We start from the raw sequence: 25,000 nt of genomic DNA, 5'->3' as shown, positions 1-25,000 counted from the left end.
CTCTAGTTCGGTAAACCTTTTGCACTTCAGCCAACTGAAGGCTTTAACAAAACTGTATTTCAAGTCATTTTCATTGTGGCCAATCTGGGTATTACAATACTATATAAAAGACTGTTGTCAAAAACATTATTCAGGAGACAAGAGTGAAGGTGAAAACTACTTTCTATCTACAACATGAACTACCTCACTACTGTATAAGAAGGTCTTAAAGAAAAAATGATTGATAACAGACAGTCTAGGTTGGGTTTTGGCCTACAATGATTAAGTCAATAATGCCACATTATGCTTGCGAAGCCTAGATGCACAAATTAATGTGCATTGATTTCATATAAGCAATAGAGACTATACAGGGAGTACAAGTATCAAAATTTAATTCAAACAATACAGAACACTCACTGGTCTGAACAACAATAAAAGCATTGCTCAGCATAGACTGAAAATATTCACATGATCAGCACAATATGATAATTATATGGTGCTGTTCACATGAACTTCACAATAGCCTGTCCCCTTTTGCAGTACAATTCAGACATCAGAGTTTTCTCTACAGCAACTTCAAAAATAGATTTCAAGCAATAAACCAAAATTGACATTATTTTGCTTTCAGTCTTCCCAATGGGAGAGCCGCCATAATTTCACAAACTCCTGTTTGGGTCCAGCAGATTTTTGAAACTTTTAAGAGATTGTCATCTGGCCTGACTGTGGCCTAAGGATTGTGAGGGGGAGGGTTTCAACCTGAGGATCTCCTTAAACTATAGAAAATAACAAAGTGCACAATTATAATTATTCATGTACTCACCCTTATACTAGGTTTCAATGTGTCAAATTCTATACGCGTGTCAGTGTTATCATGATGAAAACTTCCTTGACGATTCTTAGCAAGCAAGGCTTGATGTTCCCCAAGACTAACTCCTGAGTCACCTGTTACTTCTAGGTCATCTTCCTGTATGAAAAACAAAAAATATTCAAACCTCGAAATGTAAAGGGCCCATACAGTTTATCATCTTGACAATGACAGTCATCATTACAGACTACATTTTGTATGAACATCATCATCACCACTGGCATCAAAATCATTATTGTTTTAGTTATCATTACTAGCTGTCAATAAAATAGTAGCATTCCTCCGAGGAGGTGGCGATCAAACTCTGCAGGTGTAAACACTGCTGAGCCTCGGCCATGGACCTTACAGACTAAGCGTCTTCAGGAAGATTAGGGTGGTCCCGATGACTGCAGAGCCCTGCATTCCTCCCACCACATCCAGAATGCCAAGAACTTTAAAAAACCCTCTAACTGACCAGACACCACACCCAAACAACCAACCTCCAATGACCAGGGCAATCTTCATCAAAACCCGATGCATCTTTCTGATTGCCTTTGCCAGAGGAGAGCAGTTGGTGATTTTCGCATCCTCTAATAGTCACCACGTTCCTTACAAATGCATAATCCCAAGGCACTGAGAAATCAACAGTACTAATGTCCACTCCTCAGCAGCTCGATCCACCACAGTAACATCTGGACAATTGTGTTTCATCTTCTGTGTTGTCTCAATGCTCCTAACCCACCAGATCTCCAAATTCCCATCCTCACACACCCTCACCTCATCCGAAACCTCCTTATAGCACACATAAGCACACTTCACACCATACATTATGTACTTCTGACAAAGCTCCCAGTGCATCCAGGATCCTCAACCCCATCCCTTCTCTGCCACTTTGGGCCTACATCCTCCCTCTCAATCGTGGCCCAAAAAACCTCGTTCGCAAAACCTGCTCCTGAGCAACAAAAAGCATAGCCCTCCATGGTAAAAGGGTAAAGTCTGCTTACGAGCCTAGGAAGGCCCATCAGGCCGGCGCTTATCTCCGGTTTCTGTAGCATGAAGTGACTAGGAGTATTTCTACTCCCCCCTGGATGGGATGCCAGTCCATCGCAGGGTTACCCCCAGCATTAAATTTGCCGGTACCCATTTATACACCTCGGTGGAGAGAGGCACCGTGGGAGCAAAGTGTCTTGCCCAAGAACACAACACAATGTCCCGGCCAGGCCCCGAACCCGTACCACTTGATCCGGAGTCGAGCACACTAACCATGAGGCCGCCGCGCCTCCCGGCTCTTCTTCAAATACCCAGCCCTAAGCCACTGTCACGACCTCTCATCAGCCACTTCACTGACATCCATCACAAACTTCCCATGCAACCTCTTCTCCCAAAGTGTAATGTTGTCAGCCTCCTTCACCGTTTCCAACACGCTAACAATCCACAAATAGGACACCATATCAAAGGCCAGCTGTAACCATACGCACCAGAATCACATCCCTCTTCACCTTAAGCCTCAAATGCCAATAACTCTTCCTCATCATCACTTTCTCCAAGCAACTCATTCAAATCGGCTTCACTGATCACCCTCTTCTCCTGATTCGCACCAGCCTCCTTTCCGACCACATCCTTTACAATCTTATCAGTCTCAACCTTCTCAATCTTCATCAACAATTTATTTAGCTTGATGGGCTTCAACTGTGATATCAAACTGGGTTCTAATATAATAATAATAATATTATTTATTCTTGTGTCTTAATGGAGTCCTTACCTCTTCATCTGACCACTCCTGAAAAATAAAATTATGATTTTCAAAATTTCAACATCAAATCACTCTAATGGAAGATATACAAAATTAACATACAGATAGATAATATAAGCCATTGAAAGCAATTTTATTACTTGATATTGATTGCTTGGAATTCCAAGAATTTCCTCTTCTTCTCCATCAAGCAAATAGCTTTTCCAATCAAATGATTCCTCCTCTACATTTGAAAAGAGAGAGATGTTATAATATTATGATGGTGATAGTGCTAGTGATGAATGGATCACAGTCATGATGATTCATTCCAAAGACAATGGTTGCTGTGACAATGAAGATGATAAGGAGGAAGACTGTGATCCATTCACTTCACTAGCCTTGAGCAAAATGTTCTTCTTGATTCTCTATGAAATCATTGACTCCTGGGAGAGAAACTTAAAAGATTTTACTCTAATGCCAGACGATACCAGACGATTTTACTTATCAACTGGGAGCGTCCTGGGGAGCCTGGAGAGTGAATGGGTTTTAACCGGGGCCTTGCCTTCCACATGTAAGAGGGCAACTTAAATATTTTACTAAAATGCAAGATGAGTTTTACGGTAATACTTGTCAACGGGAAACCCCTCAGGGGCAAAGGATTAAATAATCATCCAAATACCCCCCGAAAAAAATAAAAGAATAATTTGATATCCGATGATCATACATGTACTAATAATTTATGAAAACTATGATGTTGACTGCAGCTAAAAAAATGTGCAGGAGACTCCTGAAGACTATTAAACTATTGTACAGACAGGCAAAGGTATTAATTTTTATGTTGCTTAAGTTCTTTCTTACACATGTAATACTATAATAGTTGCAAATAAGTGATTTACATTGTAGAAGGGTCGTCAACCAAACAGATATAGCACTCAGCCTGAAGAAGCAGATGTATAAGTATTTCCAGCTGACACTAGGAAGACAAGAGGTCTAGATAAGTACCTGAAGTCTCCTCTTGCAAGGGTTGTACATATTCTGCATTTGTTGGAGAATCAGCAAGAGTCAATAACAGCAGCAGAAGTGAATAGTGAGTATCAGTCTATAAATGAGTAATAATACCTATTACGTACATGTAGTAATTTTCAAATACAGTGCAAGTTACAAATTTATTAATAATATTAATAGGTGAATGAGAGAAATGATCCTTGTGCTTATTTGAATGGACAGTTTTAGCAATATTGTCTGGTATGGACACCTGAAAAATTCACGTGGATGGTCAAAAGGGGATTTGAACTCATGATTTCTGTGATGCCGGTGCAAATTGCTCTATCACCTGAGCTATGAAGCCACACAGTTGGGCTTTTTCACTCACCTTTCTTCTGATTCCTTTACATACATGTATAGAATACAAACAAACATCTTCTATTCACGAAAACTAAGAAAATTGTACACACACGGTTTAATGGTCACTTAAATCCGTTTGTGTTGGCCGGTACCTTCACTCGCGCGTGCACTCAAATGAGCGGGTGACGCATACGTAAATGCCGATCTTGTAACCCCCTCATTTTCCCTGATTTTCCAACTTTACTCGTTTATATCTCTGCTTCCGGACGGTGAATTTTTTTCATTTTTTGCATGTTAGCTTAGATTAATTTAAACCATTTGTCTTTCAAATTTAAAAAAATTCCGTAGGTGAAAAAAAAAATTCGAGACACATTTAAAAAAAAAACTTACTTTTCTGAAAAACTGACCTACAGATTTTGTTGAATTTTAAGTATTTTAGAGATTATTTCTAACATTACCTGGTAACACTGAATGGGAAGATTTCACTGTCCCGTTTTTCAAAAATAGACAATATATCTTGATATTAAGGCTCAAAGAAATGCCTTATATTGTTGCCATGGTAATGTTAATTTGGAGGAAAATGTGATGTGAGAAATCTATGGTGGGTACTTAATACCCTCGCCAAATTTTGTCTTGATATGATTACCCTAACTGTATCTAAGGACAGAATAAGTTTATTTGTTTGAAAAAAAGGAGAAACTATTTCGGGCCTCCTTAAAATATAATTATACCGGTATTCTGCATTGGGTAATGGTAACGAATCTGATCCCATCAACACGTTGCCCAACACGTCGGTTGTTTGTCCATCACATGTCAGCCAACACATTGACCAACACGTCTGCCCTTCACATTGATGGGATCGGATTTGTTACCTTACCTCTACATTAATTGTACGGCTACATGAAACTAGTCCTGAGCAGTGTTGCACAATTTGTATTATTGTGGAAAGTACATTACCTTAACATCCTTTGAACTTTCATTTAAGGGTAACTCAAGGAATCGGTCGCATAAGTTCCGTAGTATCCCTGCCTTCTCTGACTGGGAATGAACTTTGAGCTTCTGACAAACTCTGTAAATTCCAAAACAGTTCACCAATAAAAAAAAAGATAAAAAAATATCATATTAACCCACTGACATCTCAAAATTAATGCCATAGGATACCCCCAGTTGACAGCGTGGTGGCCTCGTGGTTAGAGTGTTCGACTCCAGATTGAGTGATCCGGGTTCAGGTCTTGGCCGGGGACATTGTGTTGTGTTCTTGGGCAAGACACTTTACTCTCATGGTGCCTCTCTCCACCCAGATATATAAAGGGTAATGGCAAATTTAATGATGGGGGTAGCCCTGCAATGGAGTAGCATCCCATCCAGGGGGAAGTAGAAATACTCCTTGTCGCTTCATGCTACAGTAACCGGAGATAAGCACTGGCCTGATGGGCCTTCTAGGCTCATAGCAGACTTAACCATTCTTAACCTAATGACACCTTAAATGCCGTAGGATGCCCCCGCTTGACGAGTAAAATCATTGGGCGTTAGACAGAGTAATATCTGTTAAGTATCACTCCCAGGGGTCAATGGGTGGACTAATACTCCACAATTCGTTTTAGCCCTGCATTCAACGATTTTGCAAATTAGCATTGTACCATTGAAATCCTTTATAAGTAGCAACAGAAATCTGTGCATCAGCTCTGTGTTGTTGCTTTTGGTGTGTCAAAGATGTCAAAGATAATTAAAACCCATGTACTGTGTACTCAAAAACTAACTCCGTAACCCCCCATTTGTTATTGCTGAAAAGTGATTAAAAGGCTAAGATGAAACTCTCTGCAAAGTTATAAAAATTTCTCTGGAGCACCCTCACAACTGGAAAATTTTAAGGTGGCTCTCAGTTTGTTTCGGAAATATAAGCATTTAATGACAAAATATTGGTTGTTTTTAGATCCCTTTTTTGTTGCCATGTTCGCTAGTATTACAGCCCAGGAAGGGGGGGGGGGAACCCTGGAACCCTTAGCCTCTACCAGAGCTAGTTCAGCTGAATTTTGCTACCCTATACTAGAGTAAACTCCCACCGATTTCCGTCTAAATTCCGATTCTTGACAGTTAATAATATTATCCAGAGGTGTTTCGTGATAGCCACTTATTGACACTGTTGAGGCTGAGTTACGTAAACTTAAACTTTGTACATTTGATTTTTTTATATTCTTGAGTGGGAATTTCTGGTTCCTTAGTCTTGATAAAATCTTCAACCGAAAGACCGAAAGGCTATGATTTATATACTCTATCCTAGAGTAAACTGCTTGAAAACCATACCCTTCACAGCAGCACATACCTATATCGTCCATATATGGCAGTACCCCTCCCCCCCCCCCCCCCCCGCGGGTATTACAGTACGTCACATCAATGAGTGCATCTTGTTAAGCAATGTTATTATCGGTGTTTCATTTGGTACCATAAAATTGCCTTAATGTGAAAAAGCGTTGTTGACGTAACCCTTCAATTAACATAATATTATTCTCGCCAAATTGTTGAAACTGGTTTGAGCCACCCTAAGTCTTTATGAAACCTGAGAATTCATTTGTACTAACCCGTCAATATTTCTCATAACTTTGGTGCTGTTAACATCAAGAAACTGGTGATAACTGCATCGAAACAAAAAGTCAATATGATTTCATCAAAATACTAAATACTTTACTTCGACAGCTGAACATGATCATGGAAAAACATTGCCACTTACCGAAAATTTGACAACGCAAACTGCACAGACACGGTGAAATTTCTTGACGATTTCTGTGAAAAATGAAAGCCTTTTTAGCCTTGAATATTAAAGATCCCATTTCTCTAAGCTGTCGTCATACGAACTACCTTAAAACCCGTCACAGTCTTCACAAATTCTTCAGTAATCGCTTGAATATTAGGATCTTTAAGCGAAATGGGCGCCATTTCGGTCTGTTTGCTTTACATACTACTTCATGTAAAGAGACCCTTTTTCTGACCTGTCTACACCACATGAATACAAGCACGACATGAATAGTGAGCCTTTAGTGAGCCGCTGATCGGAAATGTTCTTGCTCCAACAATTAGCCAATCACAAAGAAGCCAGTCAGCCACAACTTCAGCAAAGTGAAAGTATGGCTGATCGTAGAGACAGATTGGCTTCGGATAATTCCTCAACATCGTGTGCAGAATCAAGCGGAGACACGACAAGCAAGTACGCAGAACAAGTGAAATTATCTTATGAACTTATCCAACGCTCTAAGTGTTGACTTAAAATTATCTTTTTTTTTTTTTTAATGCAGGTTCGATCGCTTGGTATTGTTACATTTCTTCATCGTGTTCCTTTCATGTTTTGCCCTGGGTTTACTCTTTTTACATTCCTCTTTGACGTTTTGGAGAGTTCAGGTATGTTGTAAAGATACCTGGTGTGTTTACAATTTCCAAGGGCTAAGAATTCTTCAATTTAAAGTTTTTCGTGCTTCAGGAGCTGGAATAAATCCCGGAGCGTAATTTTGGGAAAGTTCGTATAAATAAGAAACGTAGCGTAGTCATCTATTTTTTATCCTTTGAGGTCTTTTGTTTTCATATTTTGATGTCTATCAGATGTTTATTGGGTCGGAAGGTTCGTAACTCATACGTCTTCAGAAGGTTTTTTCGAGTGGTTCTTCTTATTTTCTGCGCAATAAACAAATTGCTATTGACGCGGAACAAAAAGACCAGTTTTCGCTTCATAAGTTTACCTAATTGTGTACGCATCTTTCGTCGTGGTTAAATTACTTCTTTTTATTTATTTTATTCACCTTTATGTGTTAAGTCTTTGCGATCTTTTTTTCCCAAAATAATTCGGTGGTCATGGTGTTACCTTTCAAGTGACTGACTCAATAACCAGAATTCATTCTTGCAGAGAAGTTATCTTTTTTCAAATAGCCTTTTGGTGATCCAAACCAGCTGGGCTCATTTAATGAACGGCATACACAGTGGATATGGTATTCAAGCTTGAGACTTTCTCAGCCATGTATAAAAATAAGCAAGTCAAATATTGGAATATGTGTTAAATATATAATTATATATATATATTTGTTTATTTCAATCTCGGATTTGTGTATCAGGCGTTCTGATTGGCTCACGCAATCTTGGTTATCAGCTCACATACCGTAATGACCTTGTATGAAAACTGATTGCATTGGTCAGTTTGTAATAACTGAGATAACATCCTGTCATTCTGTTATTAAAACAGTTCAGAGTTTAATAAAGATTTAATTAAACTATTATTATTCCAAGAATTCACACTTACTGGATATGAGGGTGGCTATAGCCAACTCAACGCGATGCGCCTCGTTGGCCATTTACCACGTCATATCCAACGTGCGCTCATGGAATAATGTTAAATTAATGCAGGATTCTACCGTTGATTCGGCTGATCTTCATCAGTCCCGAGAAATGCAACTCTTCTCTCTCCAAGCTCCTGGACGATCACGCACCAAAGTAGTTATCTATACTGCCTTGCTTATCCTGGTTCAATAGTGATATTCGATCAGCTATCATTGCCAGATGACGAGCTGAGCCCAAATGGCGCTCCTCTAAACAGGCTGACCATTTATCTGAATTTTAAAAGGCTAAGAACTATGCAACGATGCTTATGAAGCAAGCAAAATCTCTCTATTTGACTGACCTTATTACCGAAAACAGTCATGGTATCAGCATAAGCTGTATAAAACAGTGATTTCTTACTCTCAGAATCTAAATCTTTATCATTGCCTGTCAACATCAATTCTGAAGTTGCCATATTTAGTCTACAAATGATTATAGTACTTTTCCCAGACACAAATTACATTTCTTTGTTACATTTGAATACGATCTTGCATGTTTAACAATGCGCCATGTAATTCATCAAGACTAGGTTGTGACACTAGGGTGTGACACTTTTTGCATGACAAGTTGGTTGGAAAAGTGAAAAAATGTCATTGGTTCTGCTTCTGTACATCTAACCAAAAGGAACAATGCCATGGAATATATTTTTTTGGACTAATATTATTTGGATAATGAACAGAATTAAGAGTTAAGGAAAAGAATTTAATTTGGAATTATAATTCATTCATTTAGTTTTTAAGAGGTCAAAACTTTCAATGACAAATCCAGAAAGTGGGAGGGGAGGAAGGGGAGGGGGTATTGATCAATGCAATTGCAGTACCCTGACACCTCCCAATGGTTACAAAAATGAATTATTTTGTTGCAACAAGCAACCTACGTACGTGTACAATTCATGTTGGATACAAGATAAAGTGAATATTGACTAAAATAACCTTTTCCAAGATACATGGAGCTCTTGTTGTTGTAAGAAAATCATCATCTTAATTAAGTAAGGTTTTATGATTTTGCAGATTTATGAAGACAGTGGGTTCTTTGACAACTCTCTAGACACAAGCAGTCGATACATTCCAAAAGAAGAGATCATCAGCATCGTTACGTACAATGCCAACTCTAGTTTTTCTCTGGTAAGATGACATAACATGGGAAACATAAAGTAAACTGAGCAAGGACATCTCACTAAATGGCTACCAGTAGATATGCAGGGCTGTCTTAATGCAGCACCTTTGGGAATACCCCCATCAGAAACAAGACATTTTGGATGGTCATACATTTGAGGGTTCACATACTGCGTAACAGTGAACAGCATCTATGACACTGAAAGAGTTTTGAGGCTGTGTGTGCAATGGCATGCTCCTGTGCTCACTTATTCAAAACTACAGTACACATTTAACTCTTGCACTTTTAATACCTCCTTGAGACCATGTCACTCAGCTATTTGTGTGGTCTAATAGAGGGGTCATTAATAATGAAACACTACTGCTAGCAGTCTCCCTTTTCAAAAGCCCCAATGCGTTAATTTTTGAGAGGTTGAATTTGAGTTATGAAAGTTTACCAAAGTAAATTGACCATAACAGAGAGATAAAAAAAGCTGAAAGTTTGAGCTACAGTCAGCCTTCATAGTGTGGCAAAGAGTTGACTTCGCTAACCTTATCCAAAGATTAAGGACAAATGGAGACTGGAAGGAGTGTGAACAAACAGTACAGTGTACTGTAAATTACAGTAGTAAAGTAAAGACGTGAAGAAATGCCTTTGCAAGTTATATTTTGTGTAACTTGGTAGTATAGAATGTTTAACTTAACACATAATATTGCGTAAAATTATTTATTGTCTGGTTTGTACTATTAACCAATTGATGTAGTGCATAATATTTGCACCTACATTTAACTGTTATTGTACATGTAAATGCTGTTTGACGTGTGTACCAACGGAAGATGTTATTTTCACGTTAATTTTGGATGCACCAATGTAGACATTTATTCCTTTGTAAACATACATGAAAAAAACTTTCATTAAGTTAAGGGGAAAAGAGCATGAAAGTGCATACTGGAACATACCAGAAGTCTTCCTTTCCATTGATATTTTGAGACAGGGACAAAGAAGTTTTGACTTTCACTGAAAATTGTTGAGCGTGCATCAGCATTGCCAAGCTATCAAAACACCTTATAGTTTTCATTTGATCTTCTGGCTTGCCTCAAATGTGGCTTTATTAAAAAATAATATACATGCTGGTCGTCATCTCTGTCTCAGCAGTAGTTGGCAAATATTTCTACTATTCTTTTTTTAAACTCCAGTTTGTTTTATATTCCACAAATCTGCATGACAGTTAAATGAAAGAGTGTTTGGTGTGCAGATTTTCCGTTTGCCCTATTTCAATATATCAACCCAAGTGGAGACTGTCTGCAAGGATGTAGCACCAAAGAAATCTGGGAGGAAAATAATAATTTTTATTGTCCTAATATTATTTTGAAATTGCAAAGGTTGAGAGAGCTAAGAATTTATTTTTTTATTAAGTATGCTTTAGGTGGGCAAAAATGTAGCAATTGTGGGTTTAACTTGCCATACACTTTTGCATTAACATATTGTTCCTTGAAGTCTTCTCAAGTTCACAGACAAAATTAATGTATCAAACCCATGCTCCATTTCAGCTCACATTAAGTTGGGTATTCCTGTGTAAAAGATTGATTTAACCCATTCACTCCACAGGCACCCCAGGACTTCCCAAGAAAACGCATGTTTTATGAGTCAAATGAGTCAATGAGTCATGAGTCATGAGTCAATGGACTCACAGTCAATATAGCAATAATTTGTTGATTAAGCCTAAGCCCTCGTTTCAGTGATTAGGCCTAAGCACACTCTGAAATTTTAGCTTTCATTTTATGGTTAATTAACTGCACTAACTCATTGACTCATTGACTCATGACTCATGACTCATAAATACTTGACACTCCTCCCCAACTGACGAGTAAAATCGTCTGGCTTTAGACAGGGTAAAATATGTTGAAGTCTCACTCCCAGTAGATGATGGGTTAAGTAAAATGGATTACAGTTATGACTTTAATTACCCAATATTTGTTATAATGATTATTAAAGTATATATGAAAACAGTGGATAGCGTTGAACATGCGCACTGATTGGCTACTCAAACTCCGGATATCCTATGCTATCCACCCCCAAGCAGCTTGCGCAGAATTTGCGGCAATGTTGTAATCTTTGCAGGAATAAATGAGTTAAAATCATCTTTTTGTGCTATATTATCTCACTGTTTTAGTATGTACTATAAAAACTATTCTCCTCAGTTTCAGTGGCTAGTGCTGGATATTTATCTTGCTGCTCAGTACAATAATATCCACAACTAGCAACCTCACTTCAGTGAATAGCTGCTAATTATTATTATTGTCAAGCCTTAACCTTTTGGGCTTTTGATCATTGTATGTTAAAAAGCGCAATATAAATTATCATTATTATTATTATTAGTAGTAGTAGTAGTAGTATTATTAACCTTCAACTTTGATCAGAAATGTTTATACCTACTATAAATTGCCTTGAAGTTAACTTTTCAGTGTTTAGGAAGATTTCAAATATATAGGTTGTAGTTCAATTTTGACTTTGGACCAATTTGTTTTTGAACTGGTACAACTTTGATTTGTACTGGTGCAAAAACAGTGAAAATAGTTTAATGTTTGTTGAACACTAAGAATTATTTGAATAATGGATGAAGTAATGTTTCAACCATGAAGTTGATGTTGTTTTTGTTTCTTTTGGAATTTAGTTAAGGAAATTTTAGAAAATCTAAGTTCTCAAAAGATAAAGGAATAAGAGAGAGGTAATGACAAAGCAGTGCAATAAATATGCAGATCCCCAAGTTTGAATTTCAAATGGCCCTGTCTGTGGTCTTACACGCACCCTGACTAGGTGATTGGCCTGGGATTCCAGCAGTCAATTTGTGTTGCCTCAGGCACTATTTAAAGCAACTAAACAATAAAAGCAGTAAATGTTAAACAAACGAACTTCAAATTCTTCATGTTTATGAAAGTCGCAATAAAATTCCTTTATTGCACAGAAATTTTGCTTTCTCCAAGGGGAGGGACAGGGTCATGCTTAAATTTCATATGATATTTCCAGTTAAGTGTTGAGTTGAAACTGATAATTTTCTCATACATGTATATCAAAGAGTGATTAACAAAATAATTAATGTAGAATAACAGTGTTGTAGTAATGTTAAAGAATTTGATGCAACAATACATCCACAAATGTTGTAGTAGTGAGAGGAAGGTTACAAGTTACAAATGTACATCTGTCAGTTACTATAAACAGGGGTAAACTTTTGGCAATACTTTCAATGTCAAGCAAGCTGTAAAAGGCTTGTTTAGTCAATCATGTTGTGTTACACATTCCAGAGACACATAGAGGGAGGAGAGAAACATACAGCTGAACTAACGTAGAAGGGGCTGCAGGCAGTCAATTACTTGGGGCTTTTAAATTAGTGGAGTTGAATGGGACTCTTATCGCTCAGGTTGTCAAAATGATTTTTCAAAGGAAAAGGAGAATACAACAAAGAAGACGATACTTGGTCATTGTCTTGTTTCTGTTTAGTGGCAAACTATAGCCAGAGACTCAACCAAGATGGCATTGACAATTGTGATAACTGACAAAGCTTTGAAAGTTGCCAGTGACTACACTTGATGCTTGCACAATATGACAACTCTTCTTGTTGCACTTTTGAACCAGGGATTCCCACATTGGTTCATATTTCTTGTTAGTATTAGCGGTATCTAGAAATTGCCCAGTGTTGTTCAATGCAAGGCTATTGTTATTTCCCTGTTAAAGACACAGTTACTATTTTTAGCCTTAATCTGAATACCATTAAACGAGTTTGTGCCAGATTGAATGAAGGCAAGTAATAATTTGACAGTTTTGTCACAAAGAATCATGTTGGCACAGTGAAGTGTGTTGTTCTTGACAGTAGCTAAAGACGAAAAGGATAGAAATATATTGAAAATTAAAATATGGCTACTTTTTGACTTGGTGTTTTAAAAATCATTTAAACTGTATTAGATGGCTCATCCTTTTAAAAATGTTCAAATGTGCAAGGTCATGTGTCAGGCAGTTGTTGCAAGTTAGCTTCCAAGCTTAAACAGAACTTGAACTCATGAATGTGTGATTGTACTGTCCACATTGGCCTACCCCAGAGCTATTAATTGGAGTCCCAATGAACCTCTTTGTTTGCGACAACTGACTAAGTTGTTTTGTTAAGTACAGTGATCTTTTGTGAAGAAAATTGTTTCGTATCCATAGTAATGCAATAATTTATATTCCCTGCATGGCAATTCCTTTAGCGAGTCACAACTGACCAAGACTATCAAATCCAAGTACATTGTATATTGCAAACCAAAACCATGCGAGCAGTCTAGGATGCTTTTACTTTTACTTCTGGGTCAGGTGTCAATGCTTTATACCCATGTGCAATACCATGAGAACCAATGACATTATTCAGATTTTAAGAAGGGCCGAAAGGGCTTTCCACAGTAACAGTTGGTGCTCATTGGGGTCCATAGTGTATAAACTGCTTGAAGAGCAATTTTAAGGGTGCCACTAGACCCAACGTTGCCATGGAAACAATACGTCACTGCCAAAATATCCCGTAAACCAATTCGGGGTCCCACTTTTTTTTTTATTTTTTTCAAAATACTATCGCCCCATCAAATTCTACAGCCTAAGACTCTTATAAAATCTAGCCCGTGGACGAGAGATGTATTTATAAAGAATCTATAGAAAGATGAAAAATCCTCTCAGTTTTTATGCAAATTATCTTTGAGAATACGAAATCACGCATCTTATTGGTCCCCGATACATCACCTTGCTAAATTTCGTGATACCAGCGCACTAAAGGGGTCACTAAACCTACAGCAAAACTTTTTCCGCTCACATTTTTTGCGCGCGCGTATCTTGGGATCCATTCTCCCTGCCGCTCAAACCAATGGTGAGCACCAACCATACCTCGAGCAACTCGGCCATGATTGGCTTAGAAAATGGCGCGAGATTTTTAAGCCACATTATCGTGTGGTCGTGAAGTAAGTTTCTACACTTATGGAAAACCTCGTAATTTTGTAATTTTCATACGTGATGGTGTCCAAAGTTTTCATTGCCCTTTCAAAAAACTAGTAGCACCTTCCCAATTCACAAAAATCCCTTTCGCTGCATTTGAACAAATGCTTGTTGCATAATTTTCTAAGAAGCACTGAAGCACGTCGTTTTCAAGCCAGTCTTCTGGGTCCGAGTCTTCCTGATGGTCATCGATTCTATTCCATTCGTTTTGTGTGTTTTTCGTGTGATCCTGTTCTTGTCCCTGCAGTGAAAATCACAGTTACTTTATCAGTTCATTTTTAAATGATTTATGCCGCTCACGCTTCTTTGATCCATTCGATTATTTAATTCTAGTTTTCTACGAGTCTGCTTGTTTGGTAACAGAAGCTCATGACCTTAAGCTTTTAACTCTGGTTAAGAGCTGGCGTTTTTTAGTGTAAAAATTTCTTCATTTGGATGTAACGTAGCTCGCGCATTTTCCCGCGCGAGCAGCATCGATCTTATTTTTGTCCATATTTGGGCATAAAATGTTCGCCAGCTTTATTCCAAAGAAAAGAGTTGCAAGTTGCACGCTTGAAGGTCACGTGCTTCTGTTGGTACTGTAGATACCCACTAAAAAACTCTCTTCGATTTCAAATAAATTTTAAATTATTTTTGTGTTTTCTAAGTTTACTACAAATGAATATCATTCAACAGACAGGGAGTCAGTGATTCAGTTGGAAGGCAGCCGATTTATTTTGGCATCCTAGGGCCAATTACGTATACAACAAAAACAGAATTAAAATAAATTAATCATTACGCATAGCAGATTTATCTGCAGCCTACGGCAAGTGCGGGTAAAACGCGTCAAGCATTTGCAAGTCACAAGTGCTTTTGCTTTTCACCCCTGACAGGTAAAGAATGTGACCCTGTGACCGAAGGAAAAGGAAAGGAACTTAAATATTTAAGTGTCTAGTCCTGTAGCGCTGGAGCACTAATTGGGGACACGGTAAATTCAAATCAACAAATTAACGCAAATTAAATGTTGGTTTTTGAGGTGAAGGGAAACCGGAGTACCCGGAGGAAAACCTCTCTGTGCTGAGTAGAGAACCAACAAACCCAACCCACATATGATGCCGACCATGAAGGGCCTCATTGGTGGGAGGCGAGAGCTCTTACCACTGCGCCAGACCTGCCAATATATCTCTCTTTTTCTCAAGATTGGAGTAAAATACTAATCTATAAAATTCGTTTAGTTAATGCATCCGGCAATCGCTCTAATACAGAAACGTATCTCGTCCATACGTTTCCGGACATTTGATATTTTTCAATCCACAACTTTGTGGATCTAAATGTTCGGATTTAAATATTTTCTCGTCCACACCTAACCTATTCTCTATTTTCGAATTCCCCATAATAAACTTTGTTTGCCCCCCAGATTTTGCATAAACCATTGTTTTCAAATGCTCTTGGGAATATGCAGTGTCCCCAAGAGCATTTGAAAACAGTAGTTTATGCAAAATTTGGGGGACAAACAAAGTGTATTATGGGGAATTCGAAAATAGAGAATTCAAATCGAATTTACCCCTCCACACCTATTATCCGGATTCGTTCTAGTATCCAGTACTCCTCTGTGACTATTGTCAACAGAGAATGCGCCTTCAGGTGTGGGAGTTGGCCACCATTTCGTTCAGCGGCCATGTTGAATCTGGATCTGCATGAGTTTGCAACGTCATCGGATTTGAAAAAATATCTGGATTCAACCGTTCACACTCTTCCAAATTCTTTGCGTATTGAACACTTCCACCCTGGAGAGCGGATTTAAAAAGTTGTGGATTCACATGCCGGATTCGCCGGATACGTGTTGACAGAAGGCAAAGCCGCAAAGAAAACGTTCCGGATTAAAAAATATCCCCGGATACGTGTGGAGGGGGCTTCACTTGTATATATGTTTCCGTTTAAATGCATGCCTTAAAATGCGTTTCCTCCATGAAGTAGCTTTTCATATAAGGGTTGAAAAAGCTTGCAAGTGAGGCCACACTGCTTTCCGCGTGAAGGAAGTGTTCACACTTCGCCAACAGCAAAATGTCCATCAGTACTTGCGTACCCACAGCACGTGCAAACGAATCAGTCAAGTTGTATTTAAACAAATTTGGTGGAAGTTCACTGTGGTACCGCTTTGCCCTAACTGCATTGATGGAAACAATCTGGAAACCAAATAAATACCGACTTTTTGTTAGTAAAATCATTGTCCAGCCCTGTTGTAATGGAGAATTTTCAAGCTACAAAGCGTTTGTGAAGGAGAACGTTACGACATAGTTAATGCATGGAGATGGTTATGAGGTCTTATGAAACTGGACAGTTTCCTTTGTTTCATGTTTTTGTCCGTATTTTTGGCCAAAGAAAGCAAGATTCTGACGACTTTAACCTTACTCATGTTATATCATGTTTCGCAGAGAAAGATCACGGAGAAATGTACCAAAAATCGTGTTGCACGTGCAGAACCATCGCTTTTGCTAATGAACCCTTTTGTTTTTTTGGACGTGTTTTGGTAGCGTGATGGCGGGAGAGAGTTTCAACATGTCTGTGCGTACTGCCACTTCATTAACGTACAGTGGCTTGTTAGGGCCATCAAAAGTACCTCTTTTTTCCTTTTTACTTCGACAGTTAATAACTGTCCATCGACAGTTATTAACTGGCCATCGACACTTATAACTGTCGAAGGGGAAAACTGTAGATCGACACTTATAACTGAATACCAAGCTTAGCGCAGCAAACACGTGGTACGTCAGTCTGCTTTCAAGATTCAAGATGGGGGACACGAGGTATGATTGATTAAACTTTAAATTGGGATTTAAGGGCGTAGAATCTGTTTTTTATTATCATATTTTCTTGCCATTGGTTAAATGTAGATAGAAACTACTAATCTCATACTTAAGATAAAAGTGCCATAAAATCAGTCTCCGAAGACAAATGAAAAGTTCTATTAGAAATGAGAATTTGGAAGGGATATCTTAAAACCCGTCGGGACAGGAGGTCCGAGAAGTTCTAATTTTGCCGTCAAAATAAACCCCTAGAAAATGGAGCTTCAAGATTTTGCGTGTAGTTCACGGTCTGCTTAACAACTCCGCCCCTACTTGAAAGCCAATTATGCTGAGCCAATCAGCGTTCGGGCACGTGCTAAGGTAGCAGATCGCGCGTGAAGGCTGTCAATTGATACCCAATCCTTTCAAGCTTGATCGAACATAATACGTCAATCATTTTTCGCGCGCAGATTATGGCGGGAAACAAAAAAAAGCGATTTTAAAATTAAATTTTCAGAATTTCCTTTTCGGGAAAATATACTTCACAGCCCACCGATTCAAGATTTGCAAAAACAAAAAACAAAGAATGAGCGAGGTCCGTGTGGTTTTCGTCCATTTGATTTTCATCCAATATAAAAATTGAAAATGAAAATCAATATTCCGTGCGTCTTCCATTTATTTTAAATGAAAAAAGGGAAAATAAAAATTGAAATCGCAGTTCAGGGCCTGTTTTTAATATTCGCTATTTTCTAATGAAAGAACAATAAAAAATGACTTTTCTATCCGCGGCTTTTTTTGTTATTTTCCATCGAACTCAAACTCAAGAATTGCCACATTAATCTAAAAACACTATTCATATAACTTTCAAATTTCTTGCACTTCTAGATGTTCTTCTCATGGATTGAATATTAAAAACACCGCTCGGGTTTGAAAAATCGGAAATCAAAATCTTCATTTCAATTTTCGTTGAAGATGCAAGTAGAAAATTGAACGAGCGGTACGAGACGCCCAAATTTACCTTTACCGAGACCTTAATTAAATCGAGAAGCTTCTCATAACGATTGACACCCTGCTAGCAGAGCCTTTTCTTACGGTACATATGCTTTGTATGCCGTGTATGAAGGAAAGAGATAAAAGAGGCTCTGCTCGCAGGGTGAACGATTGACAGACGCTGTTCAAAATGTTCCGCAGCCGCTGGTATGCTATGGCAAAGTGATAAAGAAAAAAAGGAAGAGTTGTTTCTGGATTCGACCTGGACGAATTAGCAGTCTGGTGGGACAATTTTGTGAAAGATACTGTCTTCCTTTCATCTGTGATGAGTTCGGCATCACGTAAACGTCGGTAACGGTTCCGTGTAAACACTTACAAACCGCATCGATTTTCGAGTCGGTGTTCGAAGTCGTGAAATCGCGTTCCCGTCACCGCAATTAGTTCCTTTTGTTCCTCCACCACCAATTGTACTCTGATTGTAACATTGTTATAAGTTAGAGATTGGTTGCAAACCACCAACAGCAGGATGCGTAATCTGTGTTGGGGCGTCTCATACCAATGATCTGTACCTCGCACATGAACACCTAGCATATTGTAACCGGAAAACTGTCGATTGTAAATTGCTCTGACTCTCTCTAAAATTTCTGAGTTGGGTCTAGCATAGTGCTTTATCAGCTTGTTTACTTTCATTCGAGTCATTTTTGTGATGATTTTGCTGTTATCGTATCCAGTAACCATAGATCGATTTTGAAAACTGCTGTCTAAAATGGAAGCTCCCTTTCCATCCGTGAAAAATGGACACATGACTTTTTCAACTTGGTGTTCTAATCCGGGATTTACTGGCTCGAAATACCAAAGCCACGAATTGATCATGCGCTTTCGCGAACAAGCCGAGTTACACCCTCTCCAAAAGACAACTGGATGGTGAATTCCCAGAGAATGACAAATCTGAATTTGATCCAAGGTAAGAAGAAGAAAGGCCCCAAACCCCATTCCTGAACATTCTGTAATCGCTGGATCAACGACACACACCGGCGAAGAAGATAACTTTCCAATGTTTGTCATCGTTGCAGCGAGAAATCCATTTGAGTCGTTCAAAACTGTAGCCACATTTTCGGTTGTTGGGTTCGCCGTTAGGGTCTCGAATACGCCGGCATAATTATTGCTGTAAAAATATCGCAAACAAATAAAAACAGCAGCAGTCGCTGAGAAAATTAAACAATTCTTTAAAGCGAGACGGGACATACTGGAACGTGGGAGAATTCGTAAAGACACCATAGCGATTTCAGTGATGGTTTAGAACAGGACAAACAGCACCAGTGCACCGTGTTTTCAACCATGGATCATGAATCAAAGCGGGTTGATTGGATTTTGGAGTACCCGTCCATGTAAAATAAGACAGAGATACCGATATGGGGTTGAAGTATTTTTGTCGATCCAACTCACAGTAGTATGCATATAAGTAAATTCATTTGCGACCCAGAAAACATTTTGACGAAGATAACAGGAAAATTTCATGTAAATTCAGAGATTTGTATTAGCATGTAACAATTGATTGTCATTTTTCTTTATGCGTTTGATATATCCAAGGCGCATTATATGTGTGAAAAAACACCATACATTGTATGGAAAATGCCATTAAAATAAGAATTGTTTGCCATTTTTGAGATGTTGCTCAATTTAGGACTTGTTATGCTGCTATAGATGACTTGATATTAATTGCAGTATTGGTTGCGTCACACTTGAGAGAAACACAGTGTCAAATGTCAAATGTGTCTACCACAGGAACAAAAGACCCTTTGTTTCGGCAGCCAATGAGGCTCTGGTTGGCACAATAATAGAGGTAAAATTTACAATAAATATGGAAAGTAAATTTCGGGAAATTGATAGGTGACCGCTCAATAGAGGGTGACTGCTTAATTAATTAAATACTGAGGGGTTTGACTGTAATAATAATAATAAGAGGAATAGCTTTATTTACACTGAAACGACTGATCAGCAAAATCAAAAGATTTGCTGGTGTGAACCAGTGATCAGTAACAATAGCAGTATTACTGAAAGAGGTAACAAAAGAAATAAAAATATAGAGATATCAAGATACGAGGTTTTGAACTAGGTAAAAAACATTTATTTGCTACTCTGAGTTTCATGCTTCTTACAAAGCAATCACCAGCCAACATCATTATGCTTCGTAAGAAGCATGAAACTCAGAGTAGCAAATAAATGTTTTTGACCTAGTTCAAGTCTTTGTATCTATTCAAAGCTCTGATAAAACCATTGAGCACTTTTTAGCTGATGATCAATGTAAACGTTTATGACGTCACTTTAGATATTAAGATATATACAAAAATATATACAGGATGTTAACACTGACGGACACTACAGACATGCAATTTACATAGAGATTTAGAAAATAATTGAATAATTTTGACTTAAACGTAACGTATGATAGGGGTATCGCGAATGTTTCTTGGTAGAGAATTCCATTCACGGGCGGCCGCATTCTTAAAACTACATTGGTCCATAGTTGACTTGGCTCTCTTACCGTCTATTTGCGAACTATCTTTGAAATTACGATCATGTAGCTCAGAGCATTTGACTAAGTATCCTTTTAGTTGGCGTGGGCAGTCTATGTCACAAGTTGTTAATGATTTTGTACACAAGTTGTAATCTTATGAACCGTCTTCTGACGTATCCGACGCAGCTGTCGAGGCGAGTTCAGTTGTTGTGTCGACGCTCAGTTGCTTCTAGCTTTTTGATTGCTTGGGATTTGTTGTCAGGCAAAAGGGCAGATGTATACTTGACGTGAAGAGTTCGTCTAGCTTCGGGAGCGTCTTGCAATGTATGTACGTCCGCGTACAGCAATACCTCAGTGCAATTGGCGACGTCAACGATATCTTCCCTATACTCTAGGGGAACACTAAACAATAAAACTTGATGTAACACTAGTGTTACCTCCCTAATGCGACCGCAACCAATCAGATGGAGAACGTGTTGCTATACACACATCTGGAATGTTGTTTGTACATGTTTCAAAAGATACGAGTTTGTCATGGGAGACATTTCGATAGAAATTAAACTTCCCTGATTTTCTGTCGAGAAAAGTGCCCAAAATCTTTCTATCGAGACCATAAAAAAATGTAGAAACCTTTACATAGATACAATATAAATATGTAGGTCAAGACACACGAAATAATTTGAAAGTACAGACATTCAGTTTAGTATTGTGATGGTTCCATATCTCGACCATAAATACCAGTAACAAGTTTAATTCAACACAGCTACGAGTAGTTTCTTTCTGTTTTTAATCCGACATCAACACTAACTTTTCGCGGGACTGGTACACAAGCTTTCCTAAGGGGAATACAGTCGCTACACTACCCCCTCCCTTAAAAGACACTGTCCCAGTGACAAGGAATTTGTTATGACCTTAGCAACGATTTACAAAGAATAAAAACATGAAATTAAGCTGAGCGACAACCGAAACTGCCCAATTTCTAGATTAAGAGTCGACAAAGTCAGTCATTTCTCTTCAAAATTTCAACTGTCAATTTTCAAGTGACCAATAAAGGAGGAAGCGTTACACCCATTCACCGTAACGTTGTGGTCTTCTGCGTTCTCTACCTTGACGACCTTTGGGACTCTTCTGAACGTTTTCACTTGCACTAGGAAGTCTGTCTGAATGCGCTTTACCCATGGTCTCTAAATCTGAGCCGGTGTCTTGCGAAATTGATGTTATTACTTCAAGATTGTTCTCCTCCAGAGTAGAGTTCGGGGGTTCCGAGTCGACTCTACCATCCCCATGATCTTCCTTCAGTTGAGTCGACACAGCACTATCTGCAACAACAGACTCACTTCTTTCTGCCCAAGTGACTGGAGGCACCACCGAGACAATGGTCTTTTCTTTCTGTGAAATCCAGACGCGGGGCCAAGGTACGGTTTAAGACGATCTGCATGGATCACTTTAGCTTTCGCTATGCGGTTTCTTTTTATCCGATACGTGACGTGGGATAAAACAGATACCACCAGGTAAGGTCCTTCCCAAGGACAATTCAACTTGGGATTCCTCCCCTTCCGTTGTCTAACGTTGTTGAGCCAGACGCTGTCTCCGACTCGGAACGGTTTACTGGACGCCCGCTTGACATAATTTCGCTTCTGGCGTTCTGCTGCTTTGCTTTGCCTAAATGTCGGCGCTCCAACTCGTGGGCACCTAATAGTCGCTGCTGAATAGCCAAGGCATATTCAGTAGTCAGAGGCGGCGAATCTGGTGCTGGTTCAGTAATCACGTCCAAAGGCAGCTCGATCTCCCGGCCTAGCATCAACATGTTTGGGGTTTCACCAGTGGATTCATGGTCTGAACTTCTATAAGCCATCATACAGGTTTGAAGTTGGAGGTCCCAGTCCTCTTGATTTTCTTGAAGTTCACCTCGGAGCATCTCGATTAACGTGCGATTATAGCGCTCCACCTGGCCATCTGACTGTGGGTGGAGGGGGATGTTCTGGTTTTTTCAATGTCCAAGAGTTTGCATACCTCAGCCATGACTTTGGACTCAAAGTTGGTCCCTTGATCACTGTGCAGTTCATGAGGTACTCCAAATCGACACATATAGTCGGAGACCAGCTTTTCAGCCACTGTTGCAGCTTCTTGGCTGGGTATAGCGTAGCTCTCCGTCCACTTTGTAAAGTAGTCAGTTACGACAAGCACATATCTATTCCCACGAGGAGTCAAAGGCAAGGGCACTAATATGTCCAATGCGAGCCGTTCCACTGGTGCACCAGCTATGTACTGCTGTAACGGAGGTCGCCGTTTCTTCCCCCAGCTCTTCTTAGCACCGCACTCGTGACAAATCCTGACTCATTTCTTGACATGTGAAGTTAACCCTGCCGAGTAATAACGTGCTTTCATGGATGCAAGTGTCTTGTTTAAGGGGATAACTGTAGATCGACACTTATAACTGTCGATCGACACTTATAACTGGATACCAGGCTCAGGGCAGCAAACTCGTGGAACATCAGTCTGCTTTCAAGATTCAAGATGGAGGACACGAGGTATGATTGATTAAACTTTAAATTGGGATTTAAGGGCGTAGAATCTGTTTTTTATTATCATATTTTCTTGCCATTGGTTAAATGTAGATAGAAACTACTTATCTCATACTTCAGATAAAAGTGCCATAAAAGTAGTCTCCGAAGACAAACGAAAAATTCTATTAGAATTGAGAATTTGGAAGGGATATCTTACAACCCGTCGGGACAGGAGGTCCGAGAAGTTCTAATTTTGCCGTCAAAATAAACCCCTAGAAAATCGAGCTTCAAGATTTCGCGTGTAGTTCACGGTCTGCTTAACAACTCCGCCCCTACTTGAAAGCCAATTATGCTGAGCCAATCAGCGTTCGGGCACGTGCTAAGGTAGCAGATCGCGCGTGAAGGCTGTCAATTGATACCCAATCCTTTCAAGCTTGATCGAACATAATACGTCAATCATTTTTCGCGCGCAGATTATGGCGGGAAACAAAAAAAAGCGATTTTAAAATTAAATTTTCCGAATTTCTTTTTCGGGAAAATATACTTCACAGCCCACCGATTCAAGATTTGCAAAAACGAAAAACAAAGAATGAGCGAGGTCCGTGTGGTTTTCGTTCATTTGATTTTCATCCAATATAAAAATTGAAAATGAAAATCAATATTCCGTGCGTCTTCCATTTATTTTAAATGAAAAAAGGGAAAATAAAAATTGAAATCGCAGTTCAGGGCCTGTTTTTAATATTCGCTATTTTCTAATGAAAGAACAATAAAAAATGACATTTCTATCCGCGGCTTTTTTTGTTATTTTCCATCGAACTCAAACTCAAGAATTGCCACATTAATCTAAAAACACTATTCATATAACTTTCAAATTTCTTGCACTTCTAGATGTTCTTCTCATGGATTGAATATTAAAAACACCGCTCGGGTTTGAAAAATCGGAAATCAAAATCTTCATTTCAATTTTCGTTGAAGATGCAAGTAGAAAATTGAACGAGCGGTACGAGACGCCCAAATTTACCTTTACCGAGACCTTAATTAAATCGAGAAGCTTCTCATAACGATTGACACCCTGCTAGCAGAGCCTTTTCTTACGGTACATATGCTTTGTATGCCGTGTATGAAGGAAAGAGATAAAAGAGGCTCTGCTCGCAGGGTGAACGATTGACAGACGCTGTTCAAAATGTTCCGCAGCCGCTGGTATGCTATGGCAAAGTGATAAAGAAAAAAACGAAGAGTTGTTTCTGGATTCGACCTGGACGAATTAGCAGTCTGGTGGGACAATTTTGTGAAAGATACTGTCTTCCTTTCATCTGTGATGAGTTCGGCATCACGTAAACGTCGATAACGGTTCCGTGTAAACACTTACAAACCGCATCGATTTTCGAGTCGGTGTTCGAAGTCGTGAAATCGCGTTCCCGTCACCGCAATTAGTTCCTTTTGTTCCTCCACCACTAATTGTACTCTGATTGTAACATTGTTATAAGTTAGAGATTGGTTGCAAACCACCAACAGCAGGATGCTTTTTGTAAGAAAACTCGAATGTTAATAAAACAAAATTTTAAACGACGGCTATCGCTCGAAACCTTTTCACGATTTTTACGGTGATGATTAATTTGATCTTTATCGACTCGTTTGAAATAACCAAATGTTTGTGTATCAATAAGTTAAGACGACTTACCGTTTGTTTGCCGAAAACTGTCTTAAACTTTCTGATAACTTCGTCATTGTCGCTGGCAATAAATATTTTTTTCGGCTGCGGTAAAGTTTCGAAGATTTTCCAAGCTCTTTGAACCCAGTTCATTATGGATGGCAATCTGTGTTGGGGCGTCTCATACCAATGATCTGTACCTCGCACAT

The 25,000-nt window shown here is 38.9% G+C and overlaps 4 protein-coding genes across 8 annotated transcripts in view; 1 reads left to right on the top strand and 3 right to left on the bottom strand.

Annotated features, from left to right (window-relative positions):
• LOC138031203 (gamma-tubulin complex component 5-like) overlaps positions 1 to 6,858 on the bottom strand; it is a 40,068-nt gene extending 33,210 nt beyond the window's left edge. Inside the window, exons 1-8 of one of the 3 annotated variants that reach the window (XM_068878869.1) lie at positions 6,756 to 6,858; positions 6,628 to 6,680; positions 6,479 to 6,532; positions 4,857 to 4,968; positions 3,558 to 3,654; positions 2,717 to 2,799; positions 2,586 to 2,603; positions 800 to 943 (exon numbers count right to left, since the gene is read on the bottom strand). In XM_068878869.1, coding sequence (XP_068734970.1) covers positions 800 to 943; positions 2,586 to 2,603; positions 2,717 to 2,799; positions 3,558 to 3,654; positions 4,857 to 4,968; positions 6,479 to 6,532; positions 6,628 to 6,680; positions 6,756 to 6,833 — 639 coding nt within the window. In that variant the 5' untranslated portion in view covers positions 6,834 to 6,858. Of the gene's footprint in view, positions 1 to 799; positions 944 to 2,585; positions 2,604 to 2,716; positions 2,800 to 3,557; positions 3,655 to 4,856; positions 4,969 to 6,478; positions 6,533 to 6,627; positions 6,681 to 6,752 lie in introns of all 3 variants that reach the window. The other 2 variants (XM_068878872.1, XM_068878870.1) reach the window with 2 other exon arrangements.
• Positions 6,859 to 6,955: 97 nt separating this feature from the next.
• Positions 6,956 to 12,118, top strand: LOC138032366 (uncharacterized). The gene is made up of 3 exons (XM_068880027.1): positions 6,956 to 7,101; positions 7,190 to 7,292; positions 9,269 to 12,118. The coding sequence occupies exons 1-3, from the start codon at positions 7,022 to 7,024 to the stop codon at positions 9,389 to 9,391; spliced, it is 306 nt and encodes a 101-aa protein (XP_068736128.1). The 5' UTR covers positions 6,956 to 7,021; the 3' UTR covers positions 9,392 to 12,118.
• A 1,947-nt stretch (positions 12,119 to 14,065) lies between these two features.
• Positions 14,066 to 25,000, bottom strand: part of LOC138032364 (uncharacterized) — a 19,296-nt gene continuing 8,361 nt past the window's right edge. Inside the window, exons 1-3 of one of the 3 annotated variants that reach the window (XM_068880023.1) lie at positions 24,822 to 25,000; positions 16,292 to 16,528; positions 14,066 to 14,604 (exon numbers count right to left, since the gene is read on the bottom strand). The exon at positions 24,822 to 25,000 is cut by the window's right edge and continues 952 nt beyond it. In XM_068880023.1, coding sequence (XP_068736124.1) covers positions 14,398 to 14,604; positions 16,292 to 16,528; positions 24,822 to 25,000 — 623 coding nt within the window. In that variant the 3' untranslated portion in view covers positions 14,066 to 14,397. The remainder of the gene's footprint in view (positions 14,605 to 16,291; positions 16,529 to 24,821) is intronic. The other 2 variants (XM_068880024.1, XM_068880025.1) reach the window with 2 other exon arrangements.
• LOC138032365 (uncharacterized) lies at positions 17,281 to 21,033 on the bottom strand. The gene is made up of 2 exons (XM_068880026.1): positions 20,661 to 21,033; positions 17,281 to 19,280 (listed from the first exon to the last, which is right to left on the bottom strand). The coding sequence occupies exon 2, from the start codon at positions 19,178 to 19,180 to the stop codon at positions 18,488 to 18,490; it is 693 nt and encodes a 230-aa protein (XP_068736127.1). The 5' UTR covers positions 19,181 to 19,280; positions 20,661 to 21,033; the 3' UTR covers positions 17,281 to 18,487.

This window comes from Montipora capricornis, chromosome 14 (genome assembly GCF_036669925.1).
Source record: "Montipora capricornis isolate CH-2021 chromosome 14, ASM3666992v2, whole genome shotgun sequence".
NCBI classification, from domain to species: domain Eukaryota; kingdom Metazoa; phylum Cnidaria; class Anthozoa; order Scleractinia; family Acroporidae; genus Montipora; species Montipora capricornis.
This window is presented reverse-complemented; position numbering and strand designations above follow the sequence as displayed.

What these genes read in the sequence shown, in the direction of transcription:
- LOC138032366 (XM_068880027.1), top strand. Translation starts at nt 7,022, where the DNA reads ATGGCTGATCGTAGAGACAGATTGGCTTCGGATAATTCCTCAACATCG. An exon ending in AGCGGAGACACGACAAGCAA is followed by an intron (nt 7,102 to 7,189) that starts GTACGCAGAACA and finishes TTTTTAATGCAG; the next exon opens with GTTCGATCGCTTGGTATTGT. An exon ending in TGACGTTTTGGAGAGTTCAG is followed by an intron (nt 7,293 to 9,268) that starts GTATGTTGTAAA and finishes ATGATTTTGCAG; the next exon opens with ATTTATGAAGACAGTGGGTT.
- LOC138032365 (XM_068880026.1), bottom strand. Translation starts at nt 19,180, where the DNA reads ATGACAAACATTGGAAAGTTATCTTCTTCGCCGGTGTGTGTCGTTGAT.